The sequence below is a fragment of the Falco naumanni genome, chromosome 1 (assembly GCF_017639655.2).
Source record: "Falco naumanni isolate bFalNau1 chromosome 1, bFalNau1.pat, whole genome shotgun sequence".
In the NCBI taxonomy this organism is placed as follows: domain Eukaryota; kingdom Metazoa; phylum Chordata; class Aves; order Falconiformes; family Falconidae; genus Falco; species Falco naumanni.
Genome location: NC_054054.1, coordinates 40,763,410 through 40,778,722, shown reverse-complemented (window position 1 = coordinate 40,778,722; position 15,313 = coordinate 40,763,410). Strand labels below are relative to the sequence as shown.

Here is a 15,313-nt window from a genome sequence, read left to right as displayed (position 1 = left end):
CCAGTGATATTTTTTTTTTCCTCTTTTAAAATAAAGGAGCTATCGTTTCAGCAGCTTTTAACATATTCATAGCTGCCAACACCAGTACATCTGATGCGACGGTCAGTCCATAGGAACATGCACTCCCTTTACCCCTGACACTTCAGCTGTGATGCAAGATGTTCAGTTAAGTGTGCTCACTTGTTGTGAAAGCAGTTTATCATCACCCAAAGCACCATGTCCAGCCAGCCTGCATACATACTCAGTTGGGAAACCTAACACCACCAGACATCATTGTATAGTTGAAGCTGAAAAATGTACTTTTGTTTGAAGACTGATCTTCCATCATGCTCTGTACAGTTTATTTGATGTTTTAAAGCATGGTAGTTCTGAGATGTATGTAGGGTTGTGGCAGGAAACAGAGTTTAGCGCTACAAGCTTGACACAAGCAGTTTTTCCAGTAGTGATTTTCCCTAACCACTCACAGTACCACAGGACACAAGTTCTGTTCCCACTTCATGGTAAGCTGCTGATAAAGAACACCAAACCTCAAGGCACAGAGGACCCCTTCCACCTGAACTGCCTGGATGTGACATAATGGGACTGCTTTCAGGCACATTCACAGCCTTACCAAGACATTCTGGTCCATCTTGCAGCGTCCAACACAACTATAACAAAATTCCCAGAACTTGCAAAGCACTCCCACCAGCATCCAGCTCTAAGACAGAAAGCAGAAATAGTCTGACTTACAGCGATGCTTTCACATCACTTCATATATTCTGCTTTACACAAACACGGGGTTTGCTCAGCTAGCCAGCAGAGAGGTAGCTTCAGGGAACCTTAGCTTTTCCTTAATGTTTTGAAGACACTGAGAAGCAGGACAACAGGAAAGAGTTAACAGTGTTTGAAACATACAGACTAATTTTATAACATACTTCCCAATACCATTAGAAAGTGTGCAGGAGTGCCAATGTTCTTTATCAGGACAGAAACTTACCAGCTACCACGTAGAGTATATGAAAAAATTCCCAAACAACCTGCGCCATATATTTTAGTTGTCCTTGTCATTTATGTCAAAGGGTCCGTTGTGCTTCCTATAAAGTTTTGGAAGCGAAGCAAATTGACTCCCATCCATGAAAAAGGATGTGAGCTGCACATGTGGCTACTCACAAAAAGTTCACTGGGCACAGCTAGCTGCTTTATTTACCATTTATGCAGCACCTAACAAGATGAGTAAGAGAAAGAGGGGGAAGATGTCAGGCAAAACACAGTTCATTCTGAAGGCAGAAGGCATATGCACATTATTAACATTGAATAGATGTATGACACCAGCCACTGGAAAGGAATCAGTCCACCATATGGAAAGGTGTGGGCACTCATGAGTAACACAGTCCTATGGTGGTACAATCATAACAATTTTTAATATTTTTTTCTTTTGTAATTTGGCAGCTATCCAATTTAGGAACTGAATGACACATTGGCTTGTTAATGTGAAGCTATAAAAAAAATGAGTCTACAGTTAGGACAGAGAAAGGACAGCAAACAAAGGACATTAGCCCTTTTGAGCAGAAGTCAAACGACTTCAAGTTTTTTCTCTAATAAAGCCCTATGGCATAACTGAGAAACCACACACCATCTGTGCTCAAAATGTCTCAAGGGTAGACACACATTGTGGATATTTTGATAACACTGAAGTCACTTTCTATATGAATAGTAGCAAGTCAAAATTAACTTTTGATTCACTAGTTAGGATATTAGTAGTCAAAGTTTAACTGTACTAGAAAGGTTTTCCTACTGATTAAGCATTAAAATTAATTTCAGCTACTACATCAATTAATATAGCTCTATCACCAGTTGTTTCACAAGAACAGCATGGGACCACATCAGTGTTTCTAAGTTTACATATTTTCCAGATCTTTCAGCACATCAGAGCACAGGGAGATGCAATGTGACACGCAAGGTAGACAATCTGCTCAGAAAAAGTGCTTCTTATTTTGAGAAATTTCAGCACAAGCACATTCTTCTCTAAGTTATGCACAGTATCCATCACTGAATGGGAATAAAACATACCCAATCATATTTTTTAAGACCTCTAAAACCCTTTTTTGTTTTGTGCTTTCTTCCTCAATAGTGATTAACACAAAGAAAAACTTGAGATTCTGATCTCCAGGCCTTGCCAAGCAAAAAAGGAAAGGAACTTATGATTTAATTTATGTTGGAATCATTAACTGTTTGTTGTCATGTTTTACTTTACAGGCTAGAGCACTCAGACTGTCAAAAGCTGTTGGCTTTATTGTTACTCATTCTGGGGAAGTAAAGTAATTTTACCCCAATGTTCACTGTACTGGACATTCCTACACCTGTGCTCACACGTACAATGCTAAAAACTCAGAGAAAAGGCATGCAGATGCTGGGATATTTAATATTTTGGATTTATATGCCACTGCTAAAAGTGGAGAGTCTATAGCTTGCACCATTTCAGAATAAAGGTTGTTCCAGATTATTTCTTTGATGCAGTCTTCACTTTCTGTTTGTTAAAAAAAGAAATCAAATGCAGTAATACACACAAAATCCATTTTTTTTGGCAACACTTTTTACAACAAGTCAGCGAAGTCATTTGTTTGAAGGACGTGGAAGTGAGCATCTTTTAAAACTGAACCCTTGGAAATGTTCCCTGGAAATGTACTGGGCTGCTTAGGTTCTCCTGGCACGTCCTTCTCTTTTGCCTTGATTCTTTCCCAACCTAGCTCAGCCTCCCCCGCAACATGCACCAAAGCCTTCCACCTAAAGGGCTGCCCAGTGGTCTTTGTTTTGCCTGGTGGTTTGGAGATTGCTATAATTTCTTAGAGAAATCTGTTTCTCCATAACTACCCTAAATCATGGTGTGGTGACACCCCACCAGTTTCAGCCAACAAAAATGCCAACCCCTCAAATCAACAGCAAGTTTTGGTCCAAGACACCACTCCAAGCAACAGAAAACCTGGACTGTAAAACCTGTGTCCTACTCACTGACTGAGTGAACAACCCTGTAAAAGGTACTTTGCCTGTGCATGCCTCTGTCTCTCCGCAAACTCTTTGTATCATGTGCTGAGGCAGGCAGGTTTTCTCACTACATGTTTGCACAAAGTCATTGTGGGAAATAATGTCTAACAGTCCTTCAAGCAAACAGACGTTTGCCTCTGATCATAATCCTCTATTTCTACCACAACAGAATCAAGGCAACCCAACTATACTTGCTGTTGTAAGTTCATCCCCAAACGTTTCTTATCACTTATAGGAAATTACAGTACCAAAACTTTTATGCAAACATCAGATTGGCTGGGTCACTTTCTGCTCCAAGAAGCAACAAGTATAGCATCAAGAGAAGTACCTTCTTCGTTGCAGAGCTCTTTGCAGCGTTCCAAGGCACAAGGAGCAGGTTTGGAAGCACAAGCTCAACAAGAATTGGACGACTGCATTTTCTGTACATGGCTAGCCATGAAACAAAAGGTGTCAAGAAAACATCTTTATGCGTACCCAAAGGCGATCAAAATCCAAGTGGATGCACTCAAGAGTGTTAGTCAGACAAAAACAAGAGCCAAAGACACCCTCCTCAATCAATAAATGGGATCAGAAATTGGGAAATGGCTAATGCTATTTAATCACACTACCCCAATGCCTCAAACAACCTTCAACCCAGCTCAAACATATCCCTTCCCCTGCATCCTTCCACTGCTTAGCTTGGCCTCTCCTGCCCTAAATGATTAATGCCTGAAATCCACACTCATTTATTATGCCTTGCTGCAAGTTTATTTTCATCTTGCCTGTAGCCAGCCCCACAAAGCCACTTCTGCCTGGGTTCAATTTAAATTCAGATACAACAGAGCTAACTAAGTCTGCTAGCTGGGATATCATAAGCAACCTAACCACATGAACACAGAACTCTCCTTCCAGACTCATTTTCCACAGGGAAAGGCATAGGCACACTGCTACAGTGTGCAGAGTAGATGTCCTCTGAGGCATGCAGACTTTAACAACAGTCATCTAGGTTGCTCCAGGCTGCATGAAAGACAGTAGTGTTATGACTAGAATTAAGTTGGGCAATATTAGCCAAACAAACCCACTTTTCTAAAGGCAGCCTGGAAGTCATGCTGGTGGAACACAGCTCAGGGGTCTCAGTCATTTTGAGAACTACTTTGTCACCAACGAAAAATATCTCGCTAGCAATCTTTGGTTATCAAAGGATATTAATAGATGTTGATATTCTCATAACAGATGACCTCCTTTGAGTATTCAACTAACCACTGAAAAACATTACTCAAGCAAACCGAGCCAGCATTAGGCACACAGCTAGGGGGCCTGCCCCCACAGTACAGAGCAGCCCACATGGAACCCGTGAATAAGGAACCTACGTACACCGTGTGGGTTGCAATTTTGGTAGGAAAGTCAAGGCATTTAGTGTTTCACTGTTTATCTTCTGTCTGTGACAACCTGCAAGTAATTTATGTGTCTTACCCCACCACATCAAGCTAAAGGAAGAATTATAACCTCATTTAGCCCCACTGGCAAGGACTGTAGATTTGAGTATTCAAACAATCATTTACTATCCTTGCCTGTATTAAATGACTCCTTACCCAGCCCTGCAAGTTAATAAGATCTCAGCTACAAGTGGGACAATTAAAAGTTATCGAGGTTCTGATCCTAGCGCCACAATTTGTTTTGTTATCCTGTCCCCCCATTACCCTGTGATAGACTGGGGTATTGGCATAATAAAACAACTTAGCACAGGCAGCAGAAACTGTGGGCTACTATTTTACCCTTGAAGCTTTCTTTCTTATTCTGGAATTGAAATCTGATTGTTAGATGGAAAACAGAAAACCCTCATGCTAACCACAATTCCAAAGCCTGCAAGCGTTGCTTTAAGACCATTTCCTAGAGTCAGCAGAACTGGCTCCCAACAGGCAGAATACTTTGGTGATAACAGAAGTTCTTACCTGACTCCACTGCTATGACTGTAACGGTAACACAGATATGGCCAGGGCAACCTCATACCCTTCCTGAGTTCCATGCTAGATATCTTGTGGGAATAGATTGGTGTTATGCCTGCACAAACTTGTGGCAGAAGTCAGCAACACAGAGCAGGATCAGGTAGCTTTGCCTAAAGCTAAACACAGGCCCAGAGTGGAAATTCCACACACAGAACAGAAACTTACTAGTAAAACATTTCAACAAATTTAACAATATTTTAACAACAACAACAGTCCACTTCAGTTGTAGATGTTCAGAAGCCCTCTAAAGCAAGAAGAACAGTTACAAATTAAGTCCGAAGAAACCAGACTAGCTTGTTTTCAATGTTTCTGTCTGCATTGCCAAGTAACCTTGCTCTTCAGCCCTGGGTGCCCCAACTGGTCCTGCATTGCCTGGCACTGCACATCACTGCATGCATTCTGGGCTCTCTTTTCATCTCAGTCAACTAATTTTTATAACATAAAACTCTGCTGCGGGAATAACTTGCTATTTCAACAGGTTCACATGATTAGACAAAACTGCTCTATATTGCAATGACACAGAAAATGCACATGGCTTCTGCAAAAAGGGGACAAATCCACGAGTTATTCCAGGCCTCTGCTACAAGCCCACAGAGTGGGCTTCAAAGCATGTAACACACCCTTTTCTAAGGGGGGAAAAACCCCCAAACCCTACACTAACACAGGTAGCTCAGGGCCAGGCTAAAGGCTTTGCAGCACAGGCCATGACAAGACTGGGCTAATCCCACGTGATAATGGCCACTGTTATTGCACACCTCAATGCTGGGGAACCAGGGACAGGCACTTCTCTCCACAGCTATACTGCTGAGGCCTGTGCTCAGTCTCCAAAGGCTTTCACGTTTCTGTTGTGCACCCATGCTCAGACACTTGGAAAGCCCATCCCAAAATACGAATAAAAACACACACAGAAGCAAAGAGCAAGAAGTTGTTTTAATTTGGAAAAGTAAAAAAACCCAATAAATAACAGGGATGCCGTTTCAAAGAAAACTTCATGCAAAAGCCGCAGCACTTACATCTGCTGTACAGTAACCTGCAAAAGAATTATTTATAAAGCCCAGTGACACAGACTCTTCTATTGCTAAAGTGACAAAGTAATATAAGCAGTTTGCTTTGACAGCTTCACTGTCGGCCTTCAGCATTCAAACTTTTGATACCCGGAGTTTAAAGCAAAAGGTTTTTAGTTTGCATTTTCTTTCCAGGATGTTAACACATGAAAAGAAATAACCGAGTTGAGAAGTTCAGACCTGTCAATTTTCCATTTGTAGAACTGTTGAACATAATGAGCTTGAAAAGCACGTTTACCTGCCAACATGAGCACAAGACACTTTGTACAAACTGCAAGACAAGAGAAGGTGAAGAAAGTGCAATTAGCCCATAATCAAGGCATCACACAGATGTGCACTCACTGTTTCTCACCTACTGATGACCAAAAAGACACCCTGATCTGCACTGCAAACTGAAGTGAAGCAAAGCCCACTTCATCAACATTTGAGCCGAAACCCTGAACACTTAACCCACAATCTGAAAGTAGAAGCAATCCAGCTAGGTGAATCATGGTGATACCATCTCTTTAGCCATGAAGATAATAATGTGTGAAGTTTCATCAGAAAAGGGAGTGAGGCTTACAGGGTGTAGAAAGATGTTATTTATCACCATATTCTTGTCTACAGCCACACCACAGAAGTATAGTTATTAACTGTAGGTCCAGCACAGTAACAGAGGACTTATTAACAACCTGCTGGCAGCAAGACAAAATGCTGCAGTCTGTGGTGATCTCCAGATAACTGGCTTGATTCCAATCACCACCTGGGTGGCTTCTCGGAAAGAAAACTCCAGATTTTGCAGATATTACATTGGGGAATTAATGCTTCCCGCTGATTTACAAGATTTACAAGAAACCAATACTTTACTCCAGCTCATGCACCTAGGGCATGGTGCAGATTCTGTTTACCCAAATTTAAGCTGCATGGCTAAGCAGGAAATACAAAAGGCAATTCCTAGGAAGAAGGTGAAGAATATGTTGTGATGCACTGTTGGCACAAACTGTGGCCAGAATTCACCACAGGAAGTAGCAGACACTTCAGTCGAAGTTAAGTGGTTATCTAGAGATAAGTGATGAAGTACGGAGAGAAACTGGACAGTCAAATAGATTATAGTCAAGCTGTAAATAATTCATAGCCAGCAAAACTGAAAACCTTTCTTCAGCAAACTGCACCCCTTCACCAACCTTCACGTCTGCTGTTAAGGTCCATGTCAATGTTTACTAAAGAACAGAACCATATGTTACCTTCCAGCCAGTCTTCTGCCTGTTGCGCTCTACTCTGGGCCATCATCCGGTTTCCCATGTTCCTCCGGCGCCTTGGCATCCCATCTCTGCGCTCTTCAGTATGGGGCCAAGGCCTGGCCGCTGCTGCTGCTGCCACATTTTGCTGGTGTTCCTCATCAGCTGCAAAAAGGAAATGTAATTGGAGAGGAGAGATTTGCCATCTCTGCTTACTGCAGTTGTCCTTTAGCTAGTCAACTTTTGCAATCAGAAGTGTAATACCAGTGTTGTTTACCAAATGAGAGCATGCCTCCCCACTCTCCTGTGTTTTTTTCCCCTGCATGGCAGGAGATATCTGCAAGTTGATTTCCCGCGATTAAGTGAGATCATGCACTGGAACCTTCTTAATAGAACACAGTGTTATGTGCAATAGAAATTTTATCCTGACAGCACTCTCTTTTGCAATAATGTATAGATCACAGTAAAGAAAAAGCTATAGCTATGTGCTGCTGATGTTATTTGATATGACAGAGGCCACACAAACACCCCTCACCCCCCACAATCACCACATAATCACAGCATGGTCAGGGCTGGAAAGGATCTCTGGAGATCACCTAGCCCAGCCCCTGCCACAGCAGGTTCCCCTCCAGCCGGCTGCACAGAGTCGTGTCCAGGCGGGTTTGAATGTCTCCAGGGAAGGAGACCCCACAGCCTCTCTGGGCAGCCTGTGCAGGGCTCTGCCACCCTCACAGTAAAGTTCTCCCTCACATTCAGATGGAACTGCCTGTGTCGCAGTTTGTGCCCCTTGTCCTGTCGCTGGGCGCCACTGGGAAGAGCCTGGCCCCGTCCTGACACTGGCCCTTAAGGCATTTGCAGGCATGGATAAGATCCCCTCTCAGTCCAGTCTTCTCCAGGCTAAATGGGCCGGGTCTCAGCCTTTCCTCATAGGGAGATGCTCCAGTCCTCTCCTCATCACCTTCATAGCCTCTGGTGGACCCTCTCCAGTAGTTCCCTGTCTCTCTGGAACTGGGAAGCCCAGCACTGGACACAGCACTCCAAGGGTGGCCTCACCAGAGCAGAGGGGGAGGATCACCTCCCTCGACCTGCTGGCCACGCTCCTCCTAATGCACTCCAGGATATCATTGGCATTCTTTGCCTCAAAGTAAAACCCAAAATAAATAAATAAATCCACACACCATAAAACAAAGACCCCAGAAATATTCTTACTTAATCTAATGATAATTTGGTTTTCTCTTCCACCAGAAAACAATTCCCTTTATCTGGCGTGACTAGCAGTCTAATAATTTCTGAGTTACCAAAAGGCAAGGACTCAAAAGTACTTTTTTCCCTTCTAAAGTATTCTTTTTTAATTTTATTTTTTATTTTGTACTTGTGTAATTTAGAAGTAGATTCATCTGAATTCAAACTTCAAAGCACGCATGTTTCAGAATGGAATATGTAAATCATTATACCTGAAACAAAACCTGAATAGCAAATAAGGATTACACATTGCAGCTGTAATGCATACAGGGTAACTTAATTCTACCATGCTGATTTAAACTGCAGGTCTCCCAAGAAACGCATTCAGGGAAAGACAGACCACCAAAGGTCACTGCAGCCCTCACTGCCTCCTCTCTGCATACACTTCAGTTATTAATAAAGATGTGACAAATGTGCAATATCGTAACAGAGGAGCAGCAGGGAGACAGCGTGGGATGAAGCAGCTGACCAGTGGGCTCATTTCAGAAGTTCTCCATAGAAAACCCTCCACCGCGTTTTTCTTTGAGACCTCCACAATCCTGTTGCTATCAGCTATGGTAGTCAGGCCGAAACAATAAGATAATGATAAAGTATCATCATTCTTGATATGTGCTTTGCATATTGTTAATAAAAGTAACTGATATTTGTGTACGTTGTTACTTGTTCAATTCTGGAAAGTATTAACTACTATACCTTAATTCAGACAAATATTCAAATAGTCCCATGGAAAGCTGTAGAACTACTCATTTACTTAAAACTCATCAGGACATTATTTTTCTGCTTTGCCAGATCATATTGTGGTCCAGCAGGAGCACAAAATGCTTCCCATGCTCTGCCAAGTCTCCAGTTTCCTCTGACCCAAAGAATGCCTTCCTAAAAAAACTATTAGCATATCTATGATCAGAAAATAAGATTAACTATGACTATACCTACATGACGATCAAAGGTGTACTTGCAGCTCATGTCAGTATATGTCAACTAGCTTCAAAGCAGCTAACTTTGGTACTGATAACAATATAGTTGCAGCAGCACTGAGCTCAGCACAGGCTGCAAAGCAGAGTAATCTGGGGAAGCATCTGGCCAGCTAAGCCACTAGCAATTAAGGATTGCTGCAACAATGTTGCAGTCCCCCAGCACTAACACACACTGTGACATTTCAACTGGAGCGACTGCACTATCACACTGCTGTCACCCTCTTGTTCTCATTCACTCCTTTTATCTGTGGACCAAAACAAGTCTATAATAAATTGCAGAGTGTCTGTTCCAGAGATCCAATCATTTTGCTTCAAGGCTTGCCCAGTCTTATTTACAGTGTAATAATGCTTATTTTGAATGCTGCAGAACATGCTATAGGAAAGCCTCATACTGCAAAGGCAGAACAGCAGACCACATATGGGACCCTACTAAATGCCGGAAATACTTATTCTGCAAAAATTCTGCAAAAAGACTTTTTATACAAATGCAGTATTTCTCTTAGTAAGTTCTTGAGATACATTGCAATTCAAACCTTAGCATCCTTTCACTTGAAAGCTTCAGTGTGTCTACCTCAGTAACTTCCAAAGGCAGTCCTGTACAGCCTATCAGCTGTGCAGTTCCAGCGCTCATTCATGCTAGAGCTTGTTTTTGGTTCTTGGCCTGCAAAACAGAGACTGTTTTGCATTTTGTGAAAGAGCAATCTATTTATAAGCCACACATCCATTTCAAACCCAGGTGCTTAACCCTCACAGAGACAAACGTGTGAACCAGGCTATTATGTTTTCTCAATTTAATTCTCTACAGAAGAATCAGTAATTCCTCAAAGCTGAGCAGTGCTAAAAGGGCTCAGAAAGTATTCAAAACCTCACCAAACCCAACCCATATCATGGTCAAATACACAAGGCAGTTGTTGGACAATGCTTGTCAGATCTCCAAAATGTTCAGACAAACAACAGAAGCCACCTAGACACTGAATTGTCATTTAGCAGGAAAAGCTACACTTCAACACAGCTTTCCTCTTCCTCCCTCCTGCTATCGCTTCTGTTTGCAAGGCGTTCTGCTGGTCAGTCATTTGAAAAAAAAAAAAAAAAAAGTGTTAGTCATTGCATTTCTTCCTATCTTTCAAGAAGGGGAGGAAAAAAAAAGTGTCATGTACTCTGCCTGTAACATGCTTATACCTGGCAGGTTCTGTAGGGGTCAATGATTTGTCTACATGGCTTAAGACACTTCATTTGTTGCAGTTACCTAGAAAATTAAACTTCCTTGCTCTCCCTCTTAACTGGAATTATTGTAGGTAAGAGCTGCACACAGAGGAGTGTGACTGGTGGTTTCAAAGAATACAGGAGGCTACACTCAAAAACTGTCTTGCTCTTATTCTTGGAACTGCACTGACCATCAGATCTGAAGTCACGAACCATTTTCTCTGGAGTCTGGGCCTGTGTTTCTTTTCACGTCCTCCTGCAGCACAGGGCGTGGTTTGGCCACTGCACTTATCTGAATACATCTCTTCATTTTCCTGTAGCTGCAGAGGTCTCAGTCACAAGTGGCACCCCAGGCTAGCCACTTCATGCTGAGATTAGCCACACAAGGACTAATTAGACTTGACTAATTAGAGCCATTTCAGTGAAACTTAATGACCAGCATTAAATAGGTGAGAAAAGTGATCCACAAGTTGCTCAACAGTTTGCAGAATGACAGGCTGGAATACATTAATTAGACAAAGCCCTCAAATTAACAAGCGATACAAACAAAAAATTAAATGGGTGTCTGGAAAATGAACACTGGTTTAATTTTTATTTTAATCTGTATGTTCTCCAGTTTCCGATTCAGCCTTTCAAAAACGTAGGCAATACCTCTTTTCTGGGGACAGCAGCTTTACCGCTGTGCTGCGAGCAGCTCTGCCTCCACATTCAAGAAACATCAGCACAATGCAGAGGCAGCAATGGAGATTATTTCATCTGACTTGTCAGCCAGCGCACAGCAGCATCTGTGAGACTCTGCCTCTATTATTTCCTTCCTAAAGGGGAAGGGAGCAGAACTCTGCTCTGAAAGCTGAGCTCTTTCCTAAACTGGATGTGAAGCACCACTGTTACATCACCGCAAAAAATACTATGAAATCTTTCGGAGCCTGGACTTCTTGGGACCTAATTTACACCCCCCAGACATAAATTTTTTACTGTGAGGGCAGCGAGACACTGGCACAGGCTGCCCAGAGCAGCTGTGGATGCCCCACCCCAGCAATGTCCAAGGCCAGGTTGGACAAGGCTTGGAGAAACCTGGGCTAGCGGAAGGTGTCCCTGCCCGTGGCAGGGCATTGGAACTAGATGATCTTGAAGGTCCCTTCCAACCCAAACCATTATGTGATTATGTGAAATCTGTTCCTTCATTAAGTTTTGCAAATTTCCACTCAGAGCAAAGACATTTTTTCTTGAGAAGCAATCCTTTGCCTGTCATAGCACATTATCTTCAGTTATATTGGATAAGCAAGTCCATCAGGGTAACACCTGGGCTGGCAAGTTTTGAGGCAGCTCAGCAAAACTGCTACTACTTTGTGAGCTCTCTCGTCTCCCACCGATGTGCAGAGAGCACCACCTGCTGCACCCTCACAAGTTAGTGGGACTTCCCACCACACGGGCTGCATCCAGCTTCTTCTAACTGCATGCTAACCTAACCTGTTAAATTCAACGAGAAAATGATTCAAAATGCAGCTGGTAGAAGGAAGCATGTTTGGCTTCCCTGGGGAGGTGCTTTTGCCTAGCACAGCTTATCACATTAGGGCTTATTCACAAAAAGATATGCCAACCATGTATAAAAGCCAGTAATGCTATGTGGGTTTTTTTTCTCTATTCTCAGCAGAACAAGTCCAGACATGATCTTGCTGGCAACACCATGCTGCTCAAAATGACCTTTTAAAGGAAATACAAACTTAGAGGATTTACCTCTTGTGATCCTTAGCTCCCTTCATTATCTAAAGCAGGCAAGTCTTCAACATTTTTGAAAGGGCAACTCCTCAAGAGAGAGCAGGAAGAGAAGCTGCAGGCTGCCCCAATCCCCAAACATTAACAAGAAAAGGTGAGAGCTTCCACCAGTTCCCTAAGTCAAGTGTCTCTGGTTCCAAGCCCTTTCCATGTGACAACACAGATTCACTAGCAGAATTGTAGCAGCTTCCGTTTAGCCACATAAGAAAAAGGAACAGGAAAGCAAATTCCTACTTAAGACCAAATTTTGCACACCACAGCCCCAATAGTTTTGAAAAAGCATTTCTGTTGCGTAAGGAAAATAAAGTAATCCCCACAATCTGAAATTCTGCAAAGGACTTTACAATGACAGAAATCAGTTTATTAAGGCAGAAATTGTATTAAAACCACAGTAAGAAAAGCAAGACCAATGTGGAAACGTCAAAAAGATGCCACTGTGAAAGAAGCTTCAAAATGATTAAATTACCCTGAATGTAAAGTAACTTTATACCAAACTGCTCAAAACCGCTATCAGAGCTTTTTGAGAATTCACATCATTCAAAAGAAGTATTTGTGCTTCAATTTCGTTAGAATTTTGTATGCTTAAACAGAAGAAATCCTCCCAAGCCCCACAGCCCCTGATTTACCCAAGTCATGACACAAGCCAAGCTCAGGAAATTACGAATTTCCAGCAGTATCATTTCTCTAGGACATGCATCACTCACTTTTACAAAGGCCTCCATTCTAAGACACTTGATACCTGATGAAATTTCATCACTTTCCAAGCTATTAAGAAAGATTTAGACGAGGTTTATACAAGAGGAGGTGTGAGAAATATGTTGGAAAATGTAATTATCAGCAAAAACTGCTTTTAACACAAAGCTCTTACCAACGGAATGACTGTGTTTGTACTAAAGGTGTTTTGGCTTTTTTTTCCCCCTTAAAAAAAAACTATCAAAGTTCTCCCCCCACCAAAAGAATAAAAAAACCCAACAGAAAATCCCAACCTCAAAACACCCCAAACCCTGGAAACTGGGAAGGCTTCAGCATTTGTCCTGGTTAAACATTTTAATTTGAGACCTTGCAGTTCAACAACCTATCTTCCACTCAGAAAACACAGGAACGCTGGTAAGTTCACAGCCACATCTGACTTCTTCCCGTAACATTCAACTTGCACCCACACAAGGTTGCTTCCATCAAGGTTTCACGCTGCTGCAGTGAACTAAGCAGGGTTAGGTTTATGGTTGGACTCGATCTTAAAGGAATTTCCAACCTAAACAATTCTACGGGTCTAACTACTGGATAGCGATAAAACAACTTGCCTTTTGCAGGAAGTATGGAAGTGCTGTATCATCTACCTTTTCCCAGAACAGGACTGCACAACACTGCGCCTAAACCTGGTGTGGCTAGCTGGGTCAGGCGAGGTAGAAAAGGAGAAAAATGGGCACTTTCTGTGAAATGCAGGTAAAGCTGGCTGTCAGGGTGCAGTGAGTAACCGGCCTGCCTTTCAAGTCTTATGTCTGACAGGGACATTAAGGGGCTGTTGCGCCGGCCCTGCCGGAGAGGAGCAGGGCTGAGGACCGGCATGGCAGCCAGGCCGGGCTGTCACCTCACACGGTGCATCTCTCTCTCTGCCCGTTCGCCGAAGGAGCGTCAGGGACACCTTCCCTCCGCCCGCCCAGCCAGACTTCCAACCCCACAACAAGGCCCGGAGCCCCTCACCCAGGGCCCGCCTCAGGCCGCCCACCGGGCCCAAGGCCCCAGCCGGCAGCAGCAGCAGGCCTCGCCGCCACCCGGAGCTCCCACCCCGGGGCCTGAGGGAGGACCACGGAGGAGAGGGCAGGACGCCAGGGATCCCCGGGGAACCACCGGGACCCCCCCACCATAGCTGCCTCCCCTCAGGGGAAGGCCCGAGGAGAGACCTCCCACCCCTCCCCGGTCTCCTTGGTGACGTACCCCCCCCCCCCCCCCCCCGCCAGCAACCGGGGCGGGCCCACCTGAGCTCACCCCGCCGGAACGGGGCCGGAGTGGGGGCCTAACCGGGCCGTAACCCACCTGCCCTCGCTTGGCCGCGGAGGCGGGTGGCGAAGAAGAGGAGGACGGCGAGGAGCACGGCGGCGACAGCGAGCAGCGCGGCGTCCATCGCCCGGCCCTCCCGCAGCGCCCGACCAGCCCCGCCTACAGCGCCCGCACCGGGGAGTGGGCGGCAGCACTTGGTACGTCCCGTCCCGTCCCGCCCCGCCCCGCCGCAAGGCCCCCGCGCCAGGGCTGCCCGCGGGCTGCCTGAGGCGGGGAGGCGCTGAGGCGGGCGCGGCGGGGCCGGGCCGGCACGGCGCAGGGCAGCCCGTGCCGGGAGGGGGCCTGGCGGTCAGGCGCCGGCGTGAGGGAGCGGTGGCAGCGGGTCGGGAGGCCACGGGCTCGGCCCGGCCGCTGGTGCTCTGGGGAGGGAGTTGAAAGAAGGAATCAAAATATACGAGGCGAACTCGCCCGTAAGCCTGACGCTGGTCGGCCTGGCCGGCGGGTACGGGTACGGGTGCTGGAGGCGGCTGGTGAGGCGTTCCCCTCAGCAGCAGCGTGGGGTGAGCGCCGGTGCGTGGCCCACGCGTGGTGGTACCTCCACCCGTGGCCCTGCAGCGGCGCCACCCCTGGCAGTGAAGCCTGAGTTACACCTAAGGAATCCGTAACTGCTGCCTTGAAGTCAGTGGCATGCAGGCGGGGACTGTAGCTGAAGCTGCCTGGCTCAGCAGCAGGAATGATGTCCTGACATGGCCTGAACAAAGCAAGTTTGCCCCTGACACAGAGGCTGGCCCAGAACTCGGCTGCCTTCTGTAGTAAGGTGGCTTAATTTGGTA

At 44.9% G+C, this 15,313-nt stretch overlaps 1 protein-coding gene across 1 annotated transcript in view; it reads right to left on the bottom strand.

The window, feature by feature from the left end:
* DDRGK1 (DDRGK domain containing 1) overlaps positions 1-14,673 on the bottom strand; it is a 40,474-nt gene extending 25,801 nt beyond the window's left edge. The window contains exons 1-2 of the mRNA XM_040590932.1: positions 14,517-14,673; positions 7,294-7,452 (exon numbers count right to left, since the gene is read on the bottom strand). Of these exons, the coding sequence (XP_040446866.1) occupies positions 7,294-7,452; positions 14,517-14,604 (247 nt within the window). The 5' untranslated portion in view covers positions 14,605-14,673. The remainder of the gene's footprint in view (positions 1-7,293; positions 7,453-14,516) is intronic.
* Between the last annotated feature and the right edge of the window lie 640 nt (positions 14,674-15,313).